Consider the following 18,069-nt stretch of genomic DNA (forward strand, 5'->3'; position numbering starts at 1 on the left):
GTACATTAAACATCTAGTAATTTTTTTCCATACTTAAACTTAAGTAATTTTTTTTCCGTACTTTTACTCAAGAAAGTAAAAGTACACAATTTTTATGTAATTAGGCATTAAATCAATTTTAATATGCAATATTTAATGAATACACAGTATGATTCTATGCTTTAGAATGTAGTGAACATTTTTTAGTAAAGAAAAGTAATTTTTTCCCAAGACTAACACTCTGATAAAGCAAAGATGCTTGGAAAATGTAACTAAAATACTTAAGTATTATACACCTCTGATATACATCCTGTGGCCCGTATCTCACGATTGGGGTGGCTTGAATGAGGCGGCGAAAATTTTGCGCTTTAGGCGTTTGTACGTAGCGTGTGATTCATGCCACTTTAACCAATCAGAAGTTTGCTCTAGTTGTGACGTGATTACCAGTGTTTCCCACAGATCTGAAATTTACTTGTGGTGGTAGCTGGTGAAAAGGGCGATCATTATTATCCACCGACAAAAAATGGTCTACTATACATGTAACAAAGAACTAATAATGTGTGACACAACACAATACTTTGATTTATAAAACATTCATATTAATTTCACATTATAGTTCATTAATCTAACCACCCCAAACTTTTTTTGCCATAAACAAAGCTGACACTGTTTGTCAAAGCACCACGAAAACACTTGATGTTTTTGCACTGATATATGAAGCAATTTGATGACCCCTTTTATCAAACTCAATTATATACAATACTATGTATACTATAGCCTATATAGACAGTGCAGGTCTATAGATTATAAATGTGACTGATGTTATAATGGTAATAATTTATATTAGATAGAAGCAGTAAAAGTGCCTGCTTTCTATTTCTCTTTTGCCGATTAAAAAATGCTTAATCCACTAATTATTTCAGATTTAAAAGTCTACTTGCTGTCCCGATGACAGACTTTATATTACAGCTTTGCGTTTTTTATATCCTGAGTCAGCTAGAGCTTTGCTCATTCAGTATTAGCACTGCTTTTTGCTACAATCTCTGTGCAAACTGTTTAGATTTTAGTAAAGATATTGTCTATTAATAGTAAGATTAAAAAATGGGATAAAGAAAATGAAGCGGCGCGTGGTCGTGACAAGAGCCAGTTGCTATCGCCATAGAAACCGGAGGCACGCTAAAACAGCACTCGAGCTTTAGCGCGGTAGCGCTCACGGCCGTTCTCCGATCGATTCGGGTTTTACACACAATATTAATCAGACTTGGGACCCGAAGTAATGAACTAGGACCGACCCGGACCCATCTGACCATTTAAAATATAAACCCAGAACCGTACGGGTCCCGCGTCCCCAGTGAAGAAAGACCTCTAATGGTAAAACTCTGCTCAAGTTCAGAAACATGAAAGGATACAATGTGACACTGAGGTTGCTTCGCGTCGCGCCCAATTCATTGAGAAACAGAGAGCACGTGAACGGACACTCAACCGGAGAGACACAACGTGCTTGCACGCAAAATGAAGCCAACTTAGATGCTATAAACACATATGCACATAAGCATGCGACCATTTTGGTCGCAGTGTGTTCCCTGGCTGCTCCGTATGTGCTGCTGCAGTTGATCCAGTTTGCCGCGCTGGATGATGAGTTTATGACGCGTGCATCATCTTCACGGTCACCCGACCCCCACCTCTCTCTCGCGCTCTCTCTCTCGCGCTCTCTCTCTCGCGCTCTCTCTCTCGCTCTCTCTCTCTCGCGCTCTCTCTCTCGCGCTCTCTCTCTCTCTCTCTCTCTCTCTCTCTCTCTCTCTCTCTCTCTCTCTCTCTCTCTGCAAAACACGGGTCATCCAGTCGAGTTCAGAAAATACGGAAATTCGTAAAGTGATTTTTTTTTTACCTGGGCGGGTCGCAATTTACCTGGGCGCAGCGCCCAAGTAGAGCCTATGTATGGGAAACACTGATTACGATGTAGCGAGCTGAGGCAGAAATACGAAACAACAATGGAGGGCAAAATCATCATCGCTGTACAGGGCTCAAAATTAACTTTTTTATTTGGTAGCACTGGTGCTCCCAACTTTAAAGAGTTAGGAGCACCAGCAAAAATTTAGGCGCACTCATCCAAAAATTATGAAGCACCACAACTACAATGTATTATAAAGTGAATAGATTTATTTTATAAAAAATTAAACACCACAACTGGGCTTTACACATCCTATGGCCAAGATTTTAAAGTTGGTCTTTTTGCTGCATAGATTACTAAAATAATACCCAAATGCTGTTTAAATAATATAGCAGCAATAATAATTTAACAATTACAGGAAACACAAATATGATTAAAATAGAAAATCTAGCAAACACGTAAAACACTGATTGAAGGTGACATTACAAAAGTGACCCTTATATAGAAGGCTAATATATATTGGTTTTGATAACTGCATTACCAGGATGATATTTCAACTAAATAGGCAATGTTTTTAACAACATACCATCAGCATTGTCGTGTTCCACCTCAACATGGAATACAAGGATGTTTGTCGGATGTCCCTGAAGCAGGATGCGCACATACATCATCAAATACTATTTGATAGACAGGTCGGTGTCTCCATCAATAATGAACACATTTGTTTTTGGCACTTTCGCCATGTTTAAGCAAGGTCTCGCGCTTAAAATGTATGGATTCTGCCACCAACGCCGTTTTACCTGCAACCTCCGTTTCACAGGATTTACATTAAACACAGTAACATCAAATCATTTTCATAGCGGAGCCACTCGTAATCTTTAAGCCTCTCTCCGAAAGGTTTAACGTTAAGCTTTATTTTCCGGTGGTGAAGTTGCATTTAAATCCGGACCGTCGTTATGAATTAATACAGTAGTAACATTGGCTGTTGTCGCCTAGTTCTCAATCTCTTCATGCTCGCGGTTCGTTTTTTCACATTTTCGCGCTTTGCGTACCAACGTAGCACGGCAACAAGGAATGATTGACATTCATATTAGCCAATCTGCGCTCTTCATTAAACGCAAGAACTTAAAGGTGAATTGGTTATGTAATGTTGGAGAGAATGCTGAACCTGGACAGCACACAGCATACACAATCTAAATCAAGTCACACCACAACAAAATAGGCAGTCGCAAAAATGCTTCCAAATATATTTTAAGGTCGCACAGATTAAATTTTGGTCGCATATGCGACCAAAACAGTCGCAATTTCGAGCCCTGCTGTATGTGGACACCCGGAGCTGATTCATGGCTGAATAAAGCGAGTTAACTCAAAATGTTCATGCGTCCAACTACATGCGAATAGCGTGTTTTATTCGCTTTATTCACGTCTGGTGTGAATGCACAGTTACTGCAGCCTTGGTATGACTCATGATTTCTGTACGTTACAGATTTTCAAAAAGTTCAAAAGTCCTCCTATCTCTGTTTGGCGTTGTTAAATAAAGCCTCCAGGCAACTACTGTACTTTGAGACCTGAAATAAATGCTAGAAAATGAGGTTGGGTCTGTCCCACAGAGCCAATGGTGCTCCGGTGCCAACGAGAATGAAAGTGAGATTTCTGAATTGCCCTCACAGGCTCCATCAGAGTCATTTATAAAGGCTGCCGTTTATCAGTGGGCCTGTATATCATGATGGGACATTTTTATGGTCCTGTGGTGTCTCCGTGACTCCGGTGGCCTGCAGGGTTAGAGCTCATTTAATAACATTGTGGTAGTGATCATGAAGAGGGTTGCGTTACTTCCAAAACAAATGCTATGTTGTTTGTCTCATTCAGCTGTGTTTTCTTTCACCCAGGAAATACCTACAGACCGAGGTGAAAATCGGTCTGTAGTTACATGTTCAACTCCACTGTGCTAACCTGTTGGGGTTTTTATATTATAATATAATAATTTTAATGTTTCAGCTTTATGAAGGAATTTAAAGGAAAATGCAAAAAAAAGTTTAAGTTTTGACCACATTGTTATTTTTGGAATGAACTCTCAATTTCTTTGGAAGTTCTGAAAGTCATGTCTGCATGTGTGTTTGGGTGAAGCTGTCATATTTGGACATATGTTGGAATGTGCAGAATAAACTCTAGCAGGCTGGGAAATACAGATGACTGACATTATGGCTCAGGATGAACTCATAGGGTCGGTTTCCTGGAAAGGGTTTAAATTAATCCATCACTAGGCCACATTAGGACATTAAAGTAGTTTTTACAAACAAACCTTACAAAACTAACGAACTGACTCATTTGAAATGATTCGTTTGAATGACCGGTTGAAACAACAAAACTGTCAAACACGTCACTGTCAGCACAATTCATCACTCACAGCACCTTAGAAATGGGAATGTATATGAGCTTTGAGAGTGTTTAGAAAGATTTGCCCTAAATAAGAGTCTAAATTTAAACAATAGACATTTACTATGTTAACGTTATGATGATTAAATAATTTAGGTCTATCAAAGAAGGGTTTTATCTTACAAAGCAATGGTAATGGCAATGGAGCAGGTTGTAAAACCCTCAGAAAGCCCAGTCATCATTTAAAAAAATGCTTTGCTTTAAATAGTGATATTTTTACATTTAAAAGATCTGCTAATGATAAGGACATTTTAATTATTATGTACAAACAGGAAATCGGCCAAGAAAATCAGCCATCGGCTGCCTTGATTTCTAAATATCGGCATCGGCATTGGCCAGAGAAAAAAACATGACAGTCGACCTCTAATCTTGAGACAAAGCAATGACACTCATATGTTAAGATGTGTCAGTACAAGGTGTTTTTAAATTAAAGCAGCTCAAACATGGATTTTAGTCTGGGACTAGTCCTGTCCGGGAAAAGCATCTGAAGATTGTGGATCTGGTCTCTAATGTATCCAGGACTTTATTAGTTCTTGTATTCTTGAGTCCTTTATTGATGTTATTTTTATTTTTCATTATTTTACATGTTAGCCATACACATATTTGGTCATATCTGGTCATCTTTCGTCTTTGAGACAGGCAAAGGTAGCTTGCATGGAGTAAAGAAATTGAAAATATGTCTTTGTATATTAGTGGATGTTTTTCTAGTAGGGATGGGCACGAGTACTCGATTGCTCGAGTACTCGAACGTGGCATTGATGATCGATCACGAAAACGATGATCATGTGGGTTTATTTATATATTTATTTATTGTGGATATGGCGGCATTTGGGTGTCTGGTTAGCGTTACGAGCGCATGTGGTAGTAAAGACTGGGTCTGGAGATGCGTGTTTGATGTCGTGTCGAGCTACGCAGACTGACGTATGACATCAGTAACATTACCATGCGTGATTCAAAAACAAACAGATTCCGCGCGACCGCGCATCAGCAACCCGCCGGTCTGCGTAATGCGCGGCAGCCCGCGAGCCCGCGAAGCCGGTCACACCTCACATCACTGAGGCACTATGGTTTAAAAGGATGTCGTGATATTCGGAAATACAGTCAGTCAGTTGCAAAATGTACAGCGCCGTCAAAAGTTCAATGGGTTATCATCTCATATTTAAACATCAAATGTCAAGAGATACCAGAGAGCCATACGAGCATTTACATTACATCTTGACTGAGGTAAGAGGACGACACGACAAAGCTAAATGCTAAAATGATAGCAAAACACTTAAAGCTGCTTAATGTTATGAAGCTTGTGCTTTGACTGGACGTGTTTAAAAGTGCGCTGTTTATGATGCACATCCACAAAGGGAGTTAAACTTTCTTTTTTTTAGATAACTTAGTTGAAAACTTAGTTAAAGTCTTGCATTTATGCAGATAGATGCACGTTGTACATTTATGTTGTATAAAGGCTTAATATTATGCAGAGCGCTTCGGTTTGTGTTTATTAACCCTTTAGTTTCATTCCATCACGCAGCTTTTCCTGTTAGAGGTTTCTGTTAAAAACATTTAAATCATTAAAACTCTAGTATGTGTTCATTGTTCTGTCATAGTTTCTTCGAAATTAAGTTTTATTTGAGTGTTTTTAATAAAAATATTTTCATTTTCACCATGAGGTGTACGCCCCGCCCCTTTGATTGCCCCGCCCCCAGTTAATCGAGTACTCGTTCTTCAGACCTATGGATTAATCGAAATGAAAAAATGACATAAATGCACATCCCTATTTTCTAGTGCCCAATGTTTTTTTTGGCGGGATATTTTAGGCATGAATTAACCTCACAGTAGAGCACAATATATAGTTGACAACTGTTGTGAATAGTCCAGTTTTTCTTGTTTTATATGTCAGTCATGTTTATTAAACGGATCAACTTTGTTTTTAACCCGAAATATGTTAGTTGTGATCAGTATGGTTGTATTTTTTTATCCTAGATGATTTTTATATTAGATTTAGAGAGGTTGACATTTTAAGGAAAGCTTCATGTCTTCTGCTTTAGCAATTTAGATTTCTTTATATCTTGCTTTTAAATGGCTATATATGTGATCCTTACTGGAAAACCTTTTATTTGTTTTCATCCTGGAGAATCAGAGCTGTGACTAATCTTGCATTCATTCATTTTTACTTCAGCCTCATGGAATTCCCATGAGGAATGTTGGGGAATTCTTGCATTATCACAGTCCTGCTTAACCTTTCACCACTGTGTGCGGGGTTTTCTAGGGGGCTCAGTTATATGTTGAACATCTGTGGTACAGTCGGTCCATTATTTTGCTCCTGATATTAAGCATCAACTTCATAATAATGATATTGATATTTAAAAAATCCATATAATGCCATTGCTGTGGTCAGTCGTTTGTCTCTTAAGATCTTTTCATAAATTAAAATGTTTCCATTATATGTAGATTAACATAGTTTACTGTCACTGACTGTGCATTTGGTATAATGGTATATATAGACGAATGATGTACATTTAGTGACATTGTGGGAACAGTATAAATTACCTGGTTATTTTTAACCAAGTTGTATTTAGGAATAACCATTTGTTGTGTTTTAGTTTATTGTTGTCGAAAGGTAAACTATATGGCTTTGTTTCACTTTGAAAAAGTGGAATGAACTGTTGACTTCCCAGTAGACTTCATACTAGGGGAAGTTAATATTTTACTTCAGTCAGATAACAGCAAGTAACCACTTATGTGTAGCTGGTCTGTTAAGGCCTCAGGTCATAATGAATGTTTTTCTTCTAACAAAACCTCTTCTTATAGCGAGGTTTTCGTTTTTCTCAAGATAATAATAGAGGTGAATGAATATAGGTGGAGAATATATGGGATTGAATTGCAGTATTCTTTGACTGAATCTGTAAGGGCAAGACAATGCAATGTTGTGAGGTCTGCAGTATGTATATGTTATGAATGCCTCATGTCAGGTTCATTCAGTTTTTACAGCCTCAGGTAAAAATGTAAAAGAAAAACTCTTATAAAAATGTCTCAGCTTTCTCTTTGAATAGAGTATTACGCTAGAGACTCATTAAAGTGTGATCACGGGTGGTGGAGTATCAAACAGAATTTTTTTGTCATTTTTGTATGTGTCATTTTTTTGTCATTTTTTTCCATTTATGTTTGGTTTATATTTCTATATTTGAAAATCGATAATGTCATCCCTACTGACAGCTGTTTTCCAGTTCCTTAAATGTATGTTATTTATCAGCAACAGTTTGATCAAAGTTAAATGAATATTAAACATTAACAAGTCTTTATCATTACAGAATAAAACTAAAATAACAGCCTGATGCAAAGCATTCTGGGAACCAAAATCTGAAGGATAAAAACAGAAAAAGGTTGATGAGGATTAGGGCTACTGGTCCATTTTAGCCATCATCTTTTCAACAAAACAGCTATTATTGATGAATAAAGGAATAAAAATAATTTACTTGGTTATCTACACCAATATAAAATAAGTATTGACTTACAAATGTTTAAATGTAAAACGTTGATGTTGTTTGTGAACATCGCAAAAAGTCCGAGTTTTGAATTGATTCACTGAATTTTTACTGTTTCTGGTTAATGAAAACATCAAAATACAGATTCTGATCTATAGACTATTTTTAGTGATTTTGATTAAATTGACATGTTATATTTGAGAGACATGCTAATGGAGCGTACACACCAAACGCGAATTCAACGATTTGCACGAGTAGATTACAAACAAACTCAATGAAAAGACGCGAAAAGCACAAACTCGCACGGGCCGATGCGAATGACACGAATTTGCCACGAAAACATGCGCTATTTTTATTAAACTTTGGGCACGTTGAAACTATACACAAAGTTAAAATCCCGCGAGTAATTTTGAGCGAGAGAAGCGATGCTTCGAGTTTGGTGTGTACTTATCATCAGCACAATGAGACATAAAATGAGAGCGAAAATGATTTCACACTTTTTAGTTCCTGTAGCTCAGTTGTTAATTAATTACCAAAGGTCATGGGTTCAAACCCAGGGAACATATGTAAGTGTAAACCATGAAAGCACTGTTAGTCGTTTTGAAAGAGTATCTGTCAAATGCATAAATGTAAAAATATAACTTAACATCTGGCACAGGCTACAAAATAGTGACATCAATTCTGTTTATTATCTTCAAAAGACTATAAAAAAATCCTCAGGCTTCTTTTGTCATTTGTTGTTTTGTGAGGCTTCTCATACAGTATGGGAAGAGGAGAGATGATGTTACTGTAGGGGAGGTACAGTTACTTTGGTTTGAGTCAAATCTAAACCCACAAGCATCAGCACGACTTCATTTTCTGCCCTGAAGAGACAAATGAGTCATTTAACTTTAGGTGTTGAAAACAGTCGTCTGAGGTTTGTTTAGACCTGTGATTTGTCCTGTCAGTTGGGAAGAGAAACTTCCCTCCTGGTTTATATCCAGATGTTTAGGTGCAGGTAATTCAAGAACGGGTCGTTTTTAGAACAAGACTGGTGTAGAAAACAAGTGAAGAATAATTTGATTCTGATAAAGTTCCTCACAGTTCTTTCTGTTGTTTTGTGAATCGGAGAAGATTTATTGGCTTGCATTTTTATGAGGGAAGATTTCCTGTTTAGGAGCGTTTGTTTTCTTTAAAGCTGTCAAACTTAATTTTCAAATATCTGACCATTTATGGGCACCAAACTAGACAAACAGGGCCAAATTTAGAGCAGTCTGCACATTGATTGCTACATGTTTACATATGGACACATTAATTCAATTTTTAAAATTTATCCAGTCAGTCACTTCACAGTAGCTCAAAACTCGATCTTGTGGAGCTAGAAAATGTTTAAAAAACTTTAGAAACAGAGAATGTGTCAGCTGTCAGAAGTAGAGAAAACACAAACATCTGGGATTGCAATCTATATTAAATCAGCCCATTGTTTTTTCTTTTGTTGTCATTTTTTCAGCTTTATTAACTGAGATACCGCTTCCCTCCATCTCATTGTCTTCCTCATTTCCTTTTTCACGGTGAAGAATTTTTTTTCTCTATCGGCAGTCACCTGTTATCAGGATATTTTTGTCTGTTCTGCATCATTGGATGTGTGCTTAATGGTCCATTTGTATGTTTCTATTATCTTAGCTCAGTTCATTATAGAAACGATTAATTTCTTTCTTTCATAAGTTGGTGCCCATCATTTTCTTTTCACTAAAACATCTTTTATCTCTTTTGGCTCCTTAATGCTATGCATCACCTTTCTTGCTGTGATTTATGGAAGTTATATACTTTGAGAAATGTGACCCTGCCTGTAAAAACCCAGCTAATGTAATTGTTTGTGTTACTGATTTCTACATAAATCATCCCACATTATGTAAAGAGCATTTTGTAAAAATATAATCTTGTTATATTTAATATTGACTGAGTAAGATTATGTCAAAGATGTGAAATCAATGAGTGAAATCAAACTTGGATACTCCAAATCTCATCATTAGGTTATGAGACTTTAACCTGGATTTCACAGACAGGCCAAGCTCAGATACAGAAACATTACAGGATGTTTATTAGGATTGTTATTTAGCGAGGACACAAGCAAAATTATTATTTTATTAGTATTATTATTAATGATTATTATTATTAATGATTACGAATAATAATAATGATTATTAATTATTATTATTTTATTATTATTATTATTATTAATAATATTTAAATTAAAACTTTTATTCTGCACATGGAGATTTAGTTGCAATTAATCGTTATGCAGCCCTAACAAATTTAGATGTTTTTTTATCTTCGACATACATGATGGGCAAATGAAAATGTACTGCATGCCAGGAAGTTGGTGGTCACCCGGGCTCAGTTTGGGGTTGTGTGGTTGTCATGACGCTTTAAAGTTCATTCATGCAGAATTGCTTTCATGAAAAGAAACGCTTGGTGAGATCAACAATGACATCAGTTTGTGGGAGTTTAGGATCTGATGCTGTGACTATTCAGTGTGTGAGTTAAAGAGCCAGAGGCGAATACTACAACAATGCCACGTCCACTGCCTGTGTACCACTCTGCAGATGGCACCATTAACACTTAACCTGTCTATTGTGTAGCTTTGTTTTCTTAAGGAGGGTAAAACCGTTACATGATGGAAACAAGATCTCTTCCTCTTTTGATCTGGTCAGAAGGTTATCACAGATGTTGATATACAACAGACTGAATGTTTGAATGACTTCCCTTTGATCTACCCGAATACTCAGTTTAAAGGTGAAGTGTGTATAATATTAAAATTGTTATGTCTAGAGATGGGAATTCGAATTACTCAGGCACTCAGTTATTTGTGAGTATTTGTGGCAATCTTATATTAATGTATGTATTAATGTCCTAGTTAATGTATTAAAGGGATAGTACACCCAAAAATTAAAATAATGTCATTAATGACTCACCCTCATGTCGTTCCAAACTCGTAAGACCTCCGTTCATCTTCAGGACACAGTTTAAGGTGTTTTATATTTACAGTTCCGTTTGGTGTCACTAATGGCACAGACATTGCATACTTTACCTTTAAGCCTGGGTGCTTTACTCTGTTGTCAAGTAGTAAATAAGAACCTTAAGACTTTTCAGGATCTTCGTAGCTACTTTAATCTGTGAACGGTGCTGAGAGACTCATCGCAGGGTCAGCTTTAGAGAGATAATACAGATGCCCAAGACATCGGGGAGGCAAATGTCTCTTTGAATGAGGTGAAGATGAAGTCTCTTTATAGATCTGAAGTTTCTTTCCTGTCGAGAGACTGATAGAATTGCCCCATGATGATTTCCCGTTCCTTAGGATACGGTATCTTTCTTTTGCACAGTGGAGATTGTTCTGTTAAAGTCTTTGTTCTGTCCGAGAGCCACATGTTGGTTTAATTTAGTTCCTGGGTCGGATCAGATATGTGGAAGATGACAGAACTTGTGGGACTCTTGCTAAGACTGTGAGATTCAGACTCCGTGAACTCTGCAGAAACCTCTTACTTTTGAGTTTTCAGACATGCATGAAATGATCAAACCAGGACTTTATGACATCTAGTGATGCATTTATGTCATAGTGCTCTGTAATTTGGATAACTAGCTAAACCTTACAGTTTACATAGTAAAGACACGGTTTCACAAAGTGTAGGGTCCTGATAATTCACTTAATAATTCACTTATAACAAAAAAGAACAGTAAATATGACAATTATTATTTGCAGTGTTTATTTAGCTGTATGTGTTTTTACATTAGGATGACACAGTGAAGGACATTGCAAAGTATGTACAATGTATCTTTACCCTTTATCAGGTATTTATATGTGTAAATTAAATAAAAAAAATTCGTGTTTTTCCGTGGCAATGCCCAATTTGCGTCAATTTGCGTCTTTTCGTCTATTTGCGTCTTTTCGTCTATTTGCGTCTTTTCGTCTATTTGCGTCTTTTCGTCTATTTGCTTCTTTTCGTCTATTTGCGTCTTTTCGTCTATTTGCGTCTTTTCGTCTATTTGCGTCTTTTCGTCTATTTGCGTCTTTTCGTCGACTTTAGGGGTGCACCAATAAATGCGGATATACACTAATAATACGTAGCTGATAACTATTCTTAATCGCACAGCCGATAATATCACAGCTATTTCATGTACTACGGCTTTTGATCAGTATGCCCTTGTTGATCAGAAATCACTTTTAGTTTGACTCTTTTTTTTAACATGCATGTGAAAAAGCAACACTTGTCAAACATAATCATTATACATATTCTTTATTATCATGAAAATACCTGAAAAGGTTTGAAGAACAGCAATATAAATATATCCTTAAGCCAATTTTTTGAGCTGCGTGTCACAGCTGCGTCTGTATAGTTACTCGTCTGCAACGCACATTAACTCTTTCACCGCCAGCATTTAAAAAAAAAGTTGCCAGCCAGCGCCAGCGTTTTTCATGATTTTCACCAAAGTTTAATGCCTTCCAGAAAATGTTTTTCTTTAAATAAATAAACATACAATATACCAAATGAAAGAACAGACCCTCTGCTTTCAAACAAAAAAAACGTTTCATCCTACCGTTAGTGGTTCTTTTGTAATCAACTTTTGAATATGGGTAGGTTTCTGCAAAAACACCACATTTTGAGCAAAAAGCAGAGATAATTCCATTTTTGTGACGGACTTTTCATAGAGATCCAATTCAGAGCAATCTTTAAAACAGACACGGACATGCAGCCGCTTGCCATAGGGCAATACTTCCGGGTTTAAAAAGTTGCGGAAGGATAATAGCGGTATTGCGGAAAGACGGAAAATCTCGTCATTGGCGGGGAAGCGTTTTCTCTTAATTGACGAAATCTCGTCAATGGCGGGGAAAGGGTTAAGTTTCTGCATGAGAGCGCCCTCTGGCTATTGGATGTAGCGGCATTTCACCATAATTTTTTGAGAAGCAGCAAGCATCATCGGCCGATATATCGGTGCACCCCTAATTGACTTGTAATCTACTCGCGCAAAACATTGAATTTGCGTTTGGTGTGTATGCCCAATTAGTGTGCCTCTCAAATATAACACATCATTTTATTCAAATTTTGATATAAATATACATGATATGCACAGTGCTGTATTTTCTCTCATTTTGACAAAATAAATGACTTGCGAGCTGCTATTAATCATTATTTTGGGTGAGGACTGAGCACCTCTCATTTAAAATTATTAGTCCCCTTTCGAGACCTGAAACAAAATCTGGTCACCCTATCTGTAGTTATAACTTGTTTACTCTTTGTGTGCGGGATGTAGAGATGAAGGGCACTGTCATGCTTCACTGTGATAATAACATAGATTCAGTCAGGGTGGCAAATTTTTGTTCTCTCATATCAGCAGATTCATTTTCGAGGTGCTTGAATCTTTCTGGAGAAACCCCGGAAGAAAGATAGACAAAGTGCCAGAAATGGTCTGGTATGTGACGTGCTGCTGTAATTGCTTGCATGTGCTCCACTGTTAAGCCTTTTTAAGAGGTTGACTTACTGTCCCGTAACAGGAAAACAACAGGCAGAAAGAGGAAGTCAAAAGTAGATAGTTCAGAGATGAAACGCTGTGGGGCAGTTTCCTGGACAGGGTTTACCTTAATTCAGAACTAGGCCTGAGTGAAATAAGGATATTTAAGTAGTTTTACAAAAAAGAATATTGGTATGCATCTTGAGAAAAAAATGGGACTGATATATGTTAAAGGAGACATATCATGCCAAATCCACTTTCTTAGCTCTTAAATGCATTTAGTTGTATATTTGTAGTGTTTAGAAGTACATAAAAGTTGAAATTAGTCTCTTCAGGTGCTTTGTTGATATCTTTATATTCTGTTTTGGTCATATTTTCCAACCTGTTCTGATTTTTCTATTATCTATTACGTTTTTTGAACAATTACGTCACAGTATTTGCAGCGGAACTGTCAAATAAGGACATCGACTCCCAGTCCAACACTACGAGCAATCCGCCATTTTCAATTTCTCGCTGCGATATTGTAGTCCAAGCTCAAGGATGCAGAAGTTACGAGAGAGTAAATCAAAATGTTCGGTTGTTGAACCTGTGCCTGGTTGAGTTTTATTTTTCACGGAAATGTCATTTTTTAGTGCGCGAAGCACTTCAAGGATAACTATTTCACCAACCTCCACCAGTATAAAGTAGGATTTGCCGATAGACTTCGTCTGATTGAGGGGTCAATTACTTCTATCTTTGGAGACGACGAGCAGAGCACTTCGGTAAGCTGTAAATAACTTTAAAAACAGTAAAGTACACGGTGGTCATAGTTTAGCAGTGCTGTTTCTAAATCCGAAGGCTGCAGCCTGATGTCGCATGTGGTCATCAACCCGGGATTAAGTTATAGCATATTACAACAACTTACAATTAACTAAGAATAATAGTCAACTTTATAATTGTTAATATACAGCATTAACACACCATTGCGATACCTCCTCATGAAGACGTTTGTTCTGCAGGTTCGTCGTCTTCATTTTCATCTCGCTCCATTTCCGACTCTGGCGCGAACATATAAGGCTGGATGGACAAGTCTTCCGTTGTTGACATTTTGTGAATAACGAGTAAATAAAAAGTTTCTGTGCCGCTAGATAATCGTATCTCTGCTATAAAACTACAAAAATGGCCGAACGGGGTGGAGTTTAACGGAGTGTCACCTCTGCAACCTGGAGAGGGGGCAGGGTTTGACGTGCATTTAAAAAGACAGCACCAAAACGAGTTGCTCTCAGATGCACATCAGAAAAGGGGTAGAAAGGGGGCCTGTGGGGCTATAATAATGAGGAATTCAGACCCAAGCATTGCAGTTTCGCTTTATATAGACCACAAATAGATGATTTATATGTAAAAAGGACAGATTTAAAAGCATTATTTGAACTAGGGATGTGCACGATATACTGGATCTGCAATAATTATTCAAAACTTTTTTTGTGTCACCACAAGGTAAAGGCATACTGTTCTTGAATGCTCATTTAATGCTTTACTACGTCATCTGTCTTTTACAGACTTAAAAAATAAGAATTTTACAATTAAATTTTTTTTTACTATGTTTTGAACTTCAAAAACACATATACAGTCAGCTCCATAAATATTTGGACAGAGGCACATTTTGTGTTATTTTTGTTGTTAACCAACATTTATTCAGTCATAAAATGAATATTGGCTTTAAGTGCACACTTTCAGCTTTTTTTAGATGGTATTCACATCCAAATTGTCTGAAGGGTTAAGGAATTACAGACTTTTAATATGTAGCTCCCTCTTTTTAAAAAAGGCCAAAAGTAATGGGACAGTTGACTCAAAAGCTGTTTTATGGACACATTTTTAGTTGTTAAATAATTTCCTCATAAATGAAGCATGTTAAAGATCTGGACTGTAGTTGATTTCAGTGTGACATTTGCATTTTAAATGGTTACAATATTTAAGGAGCTGACTGTATACAAAATATAAATTTGTAGGGCTGTTCCGAATACCATTTTTTGAGCTTCGAAGCTCTAGTAGAAATAAAATCGAATATTCGAAGCTTCGGAAGGAGGGGCTGAACATATTTTTCTCTTTAATAAAGGCAGGAATCTGTGTGTGTGTGTGTGTGTGTGTGTGTGTCTGTTTATCTACAGTTTTATTATGTGGCGGATGTGTTGCTGCGGACTCAAGGGAGTGTAGTGCCTTTTTTTCGTGCAATATGGACATGTGACACGTTTAGAATAAACTTTAAGAAATAAACTTTAAAAATACTACAGAACAGCGCAAGCTGGAAGCGGCGTGCCTGTCACGCGTCCTGCGAGAACAGCATTAGTGAAACAAAACACAAGAGCAATACTTTTAATAAGGTAGCCTAACATTTTTCTAACAAATAAACATTCCCGTATCAGAAATTAGCAGCACAGTAATTACTGACAACGTAGGGTAGGCTATTTAAATATAACAACGAAAATAAATGAACGAAGTTTAACAAACTGTAATAAAACGGTAGCATACTTTCAAAATCAAGTTTATTTATAACACTTACACCATCAATATGTTTTTTTTCATCAGCAGAACAATAAAGAAGATATTTTGCAGAAACCCCAGTGCTCCGTCATGCAAGTCAACCGATCCGCACACTTTAAGAGCTAAAGCATATATATCCAATACAAAAGTAATCCCCTATAACTCTGTGTGACATATTGACGTCTTGTGAAGCAAATCAATCAGTTTTTGCAAGAAACTGAACGTTATTTACAACACTATTAGCGTGAATGCCAAAGCAGGAAGCGCGCTTTCCGTTCGAGGCGATCTCTTCCACTGGTGCTGTTTGATGGCTGTTGACTATGGATGTTGGTCTCTCTGCGCCACCTACAGAGCGGGAGCGTGAAGCGCACTTCCTGCTTGGCAAAAGCTCTGCATTAACGCTGAAAAATATTTATATATATATATTCGAATCTCAAAACTGAAAATCGAATGTCAACCCACGGAACGAATATTCGAATATTCGAATTTTCTGGTCCAGCCCTATAAATTTGTGGATATTTCATAATTATAAGTTCTCTGTGAAATTTTGGCGAAATGAAAAACATTGTTGCAATGTCAAAAAATGATGTCTTAAACAATTTAAACAAACAAATAATGTAATATTTGTTTTTTATAAGCTCAAATATTTGCATATAATATATTACTTTAAAATGCCCATCCCTAATTTGAAAGTGACCCCGATTAGTACTGAAGTTTGTATTTACTGTAGTAAAATAATCCAGGATTATCAAAAGTTTTGTAAATGTTTTGCTGTGCATTGGCAGTTATGGTACTTTTGTCTTTGTTGTTTTCGATTCGATGGCATTTGCACCGCCTAAGTTCAGTATGGCTCCAGATTCAGACACTAGACTCTTTTATCCAAACAGATTACAAATAAATCATTTTGTTAAAGCTTTAAAGTTAGCTTCTGATGATATTATTTTATAGCTACTATATATGCCCCAACCCTCCTCTTAGGCTACTAATAGTTGTATAAGTAGATATATTGCACGCACCCATTGTGTTTATGTTCAGTTCACCACCTGCAAGTTTAAACCTACTAAACTACCTACTCTAGAGTAAAGTTTACAGTGCAGGAACAGAGTAACCTAATAAATGTAAATGTTGTAATATGTTTGACCCATGCAGTTAACACTGAGAAGAAACATGCATGAGGTGGTAAAATCTCACCGTTAACCAATCAAGTGACATAAGAAACCCAAGTTCAGTCATATACTGTACCATCAATTAGATGCGGAATGTTGGGAATGCATCAGCTTGTTTTCCGGAATAACAAGATAACGGAGCCGAGCTGCTCTGAGCAAATATTGAAGAATTCTTTCCATGCCGGCACACCAGTGATTACACGTGAGATTGGGTGGACTGTGGGAAACATCCCTAAATTTTGCCAGCACAAAAATAGAAGTTATTTTGGATTTTGTTTGTTATTATAAATCTTTGTAGAATGTTTCTACATACACTGTATTTCTGATTTGATCAAATTGGCTGTGTACAAACCTGTTATTTCACATCAAACGTCTTTTATGTCTTTACAGTATAATCGTAAAAGGATTCCTGGAGTCACGCCATGTTCAAGGCCGTGCTGAGGAAGAGCAGAGACAATGGGAAAAACTGCAAGAAGGATGCAGGTATGAACACATCAGAGATGCTCAAAGATTGTGTGTGTGTGTGTGTGTGTGTGTTGCAGGGCTTCCCAGCCTCAAAAGCCCTATTCGGACGGGATTAGTTTTACAGGGGGACCTCTGAGAAAATCGTGCGGTCCTCTGTGTTTTTAATCCCGTCCGAATCGGCCATGTCTGTGTTTTTCTCTGACGACCTCCGTAAGAATTCCAGAGCAATTTCCCTACTGTTTTTCGCCGAACTCAGAGGTCCTCTGAGAAATTTAATCCCGTCCGGATGCAAATGTCTGTGTTTGCCCACAATATCTTTTGAAAACGCGGTTCATTTCGTGTTTTGGCCAACGTGATCTGCCGTAAGGTCTTACTAATGCGCGTATATTGTATTTCCTGAGTCCCATTCATTCAGATATGGATGTTTTTTCACATTCGGCAAAATAAAATAATTAAATCAAGACGAGCTGAATATCAAACACTGTTAAGACTGGCCACTGTAATATCATTAACGTTATAAGAAACTCCGTTCAATGTTGTTCAACTCCGGAATGGTAATGTTAATTAATAAAGATAATAAATTGTTATTAATCATTATTTCTTCATTTCTTTGGGTTTATTATAAGCAGACAGTTATATAAAACACGTA

At 37.0% G+C, this 18,069-nt stretch overlaps 1 protein-coding gene across 2 annotated transcripts in view; it reads left to right on the plus strand.

The window, feature by feature from the left end:
- tanc1b (tetratricopeptide repeat, ankyrin repeat and coiled-coil containing 1b) overlaps positions 1-18,069 on the plus strand; it is a 168,729-nt gene that overhangs the window by 6,527 nt on the left and 144,133 nt on the right. For both annotated transcript variants that reach the window (XM_065252378.2, XM_065252379.2), the window contains exon 2: positions 17,346-17,438. In XM_065252378.2, coding sequence (XP_065108450.1) covers positions 17,378-17,438 — 61 coding nt within the window. In that variant the 5' untranslated portion in view covers positions 17,346-17,377. The remainder of the gene's footprint in view (positions 1-17,345; positions 17,439-18,069) is intronic.

The sequence above is a fragment of the Paramisgurnus dabryanus genome, chromosome 15, assembly GCF_030506205.2.
Source record: "Paramisgurnus dabryanus chromosome 15, PD_genome_1.1, whole genome shotgun sequence".
Taxonomy (NCBI): domain Eukaryota; kingdom Metazoa; phylum Chordata; class Actinopteri; order Cypriniformes; family Cobitidae; genus Paramisgurnus; species Paramisgurnus dabryanus.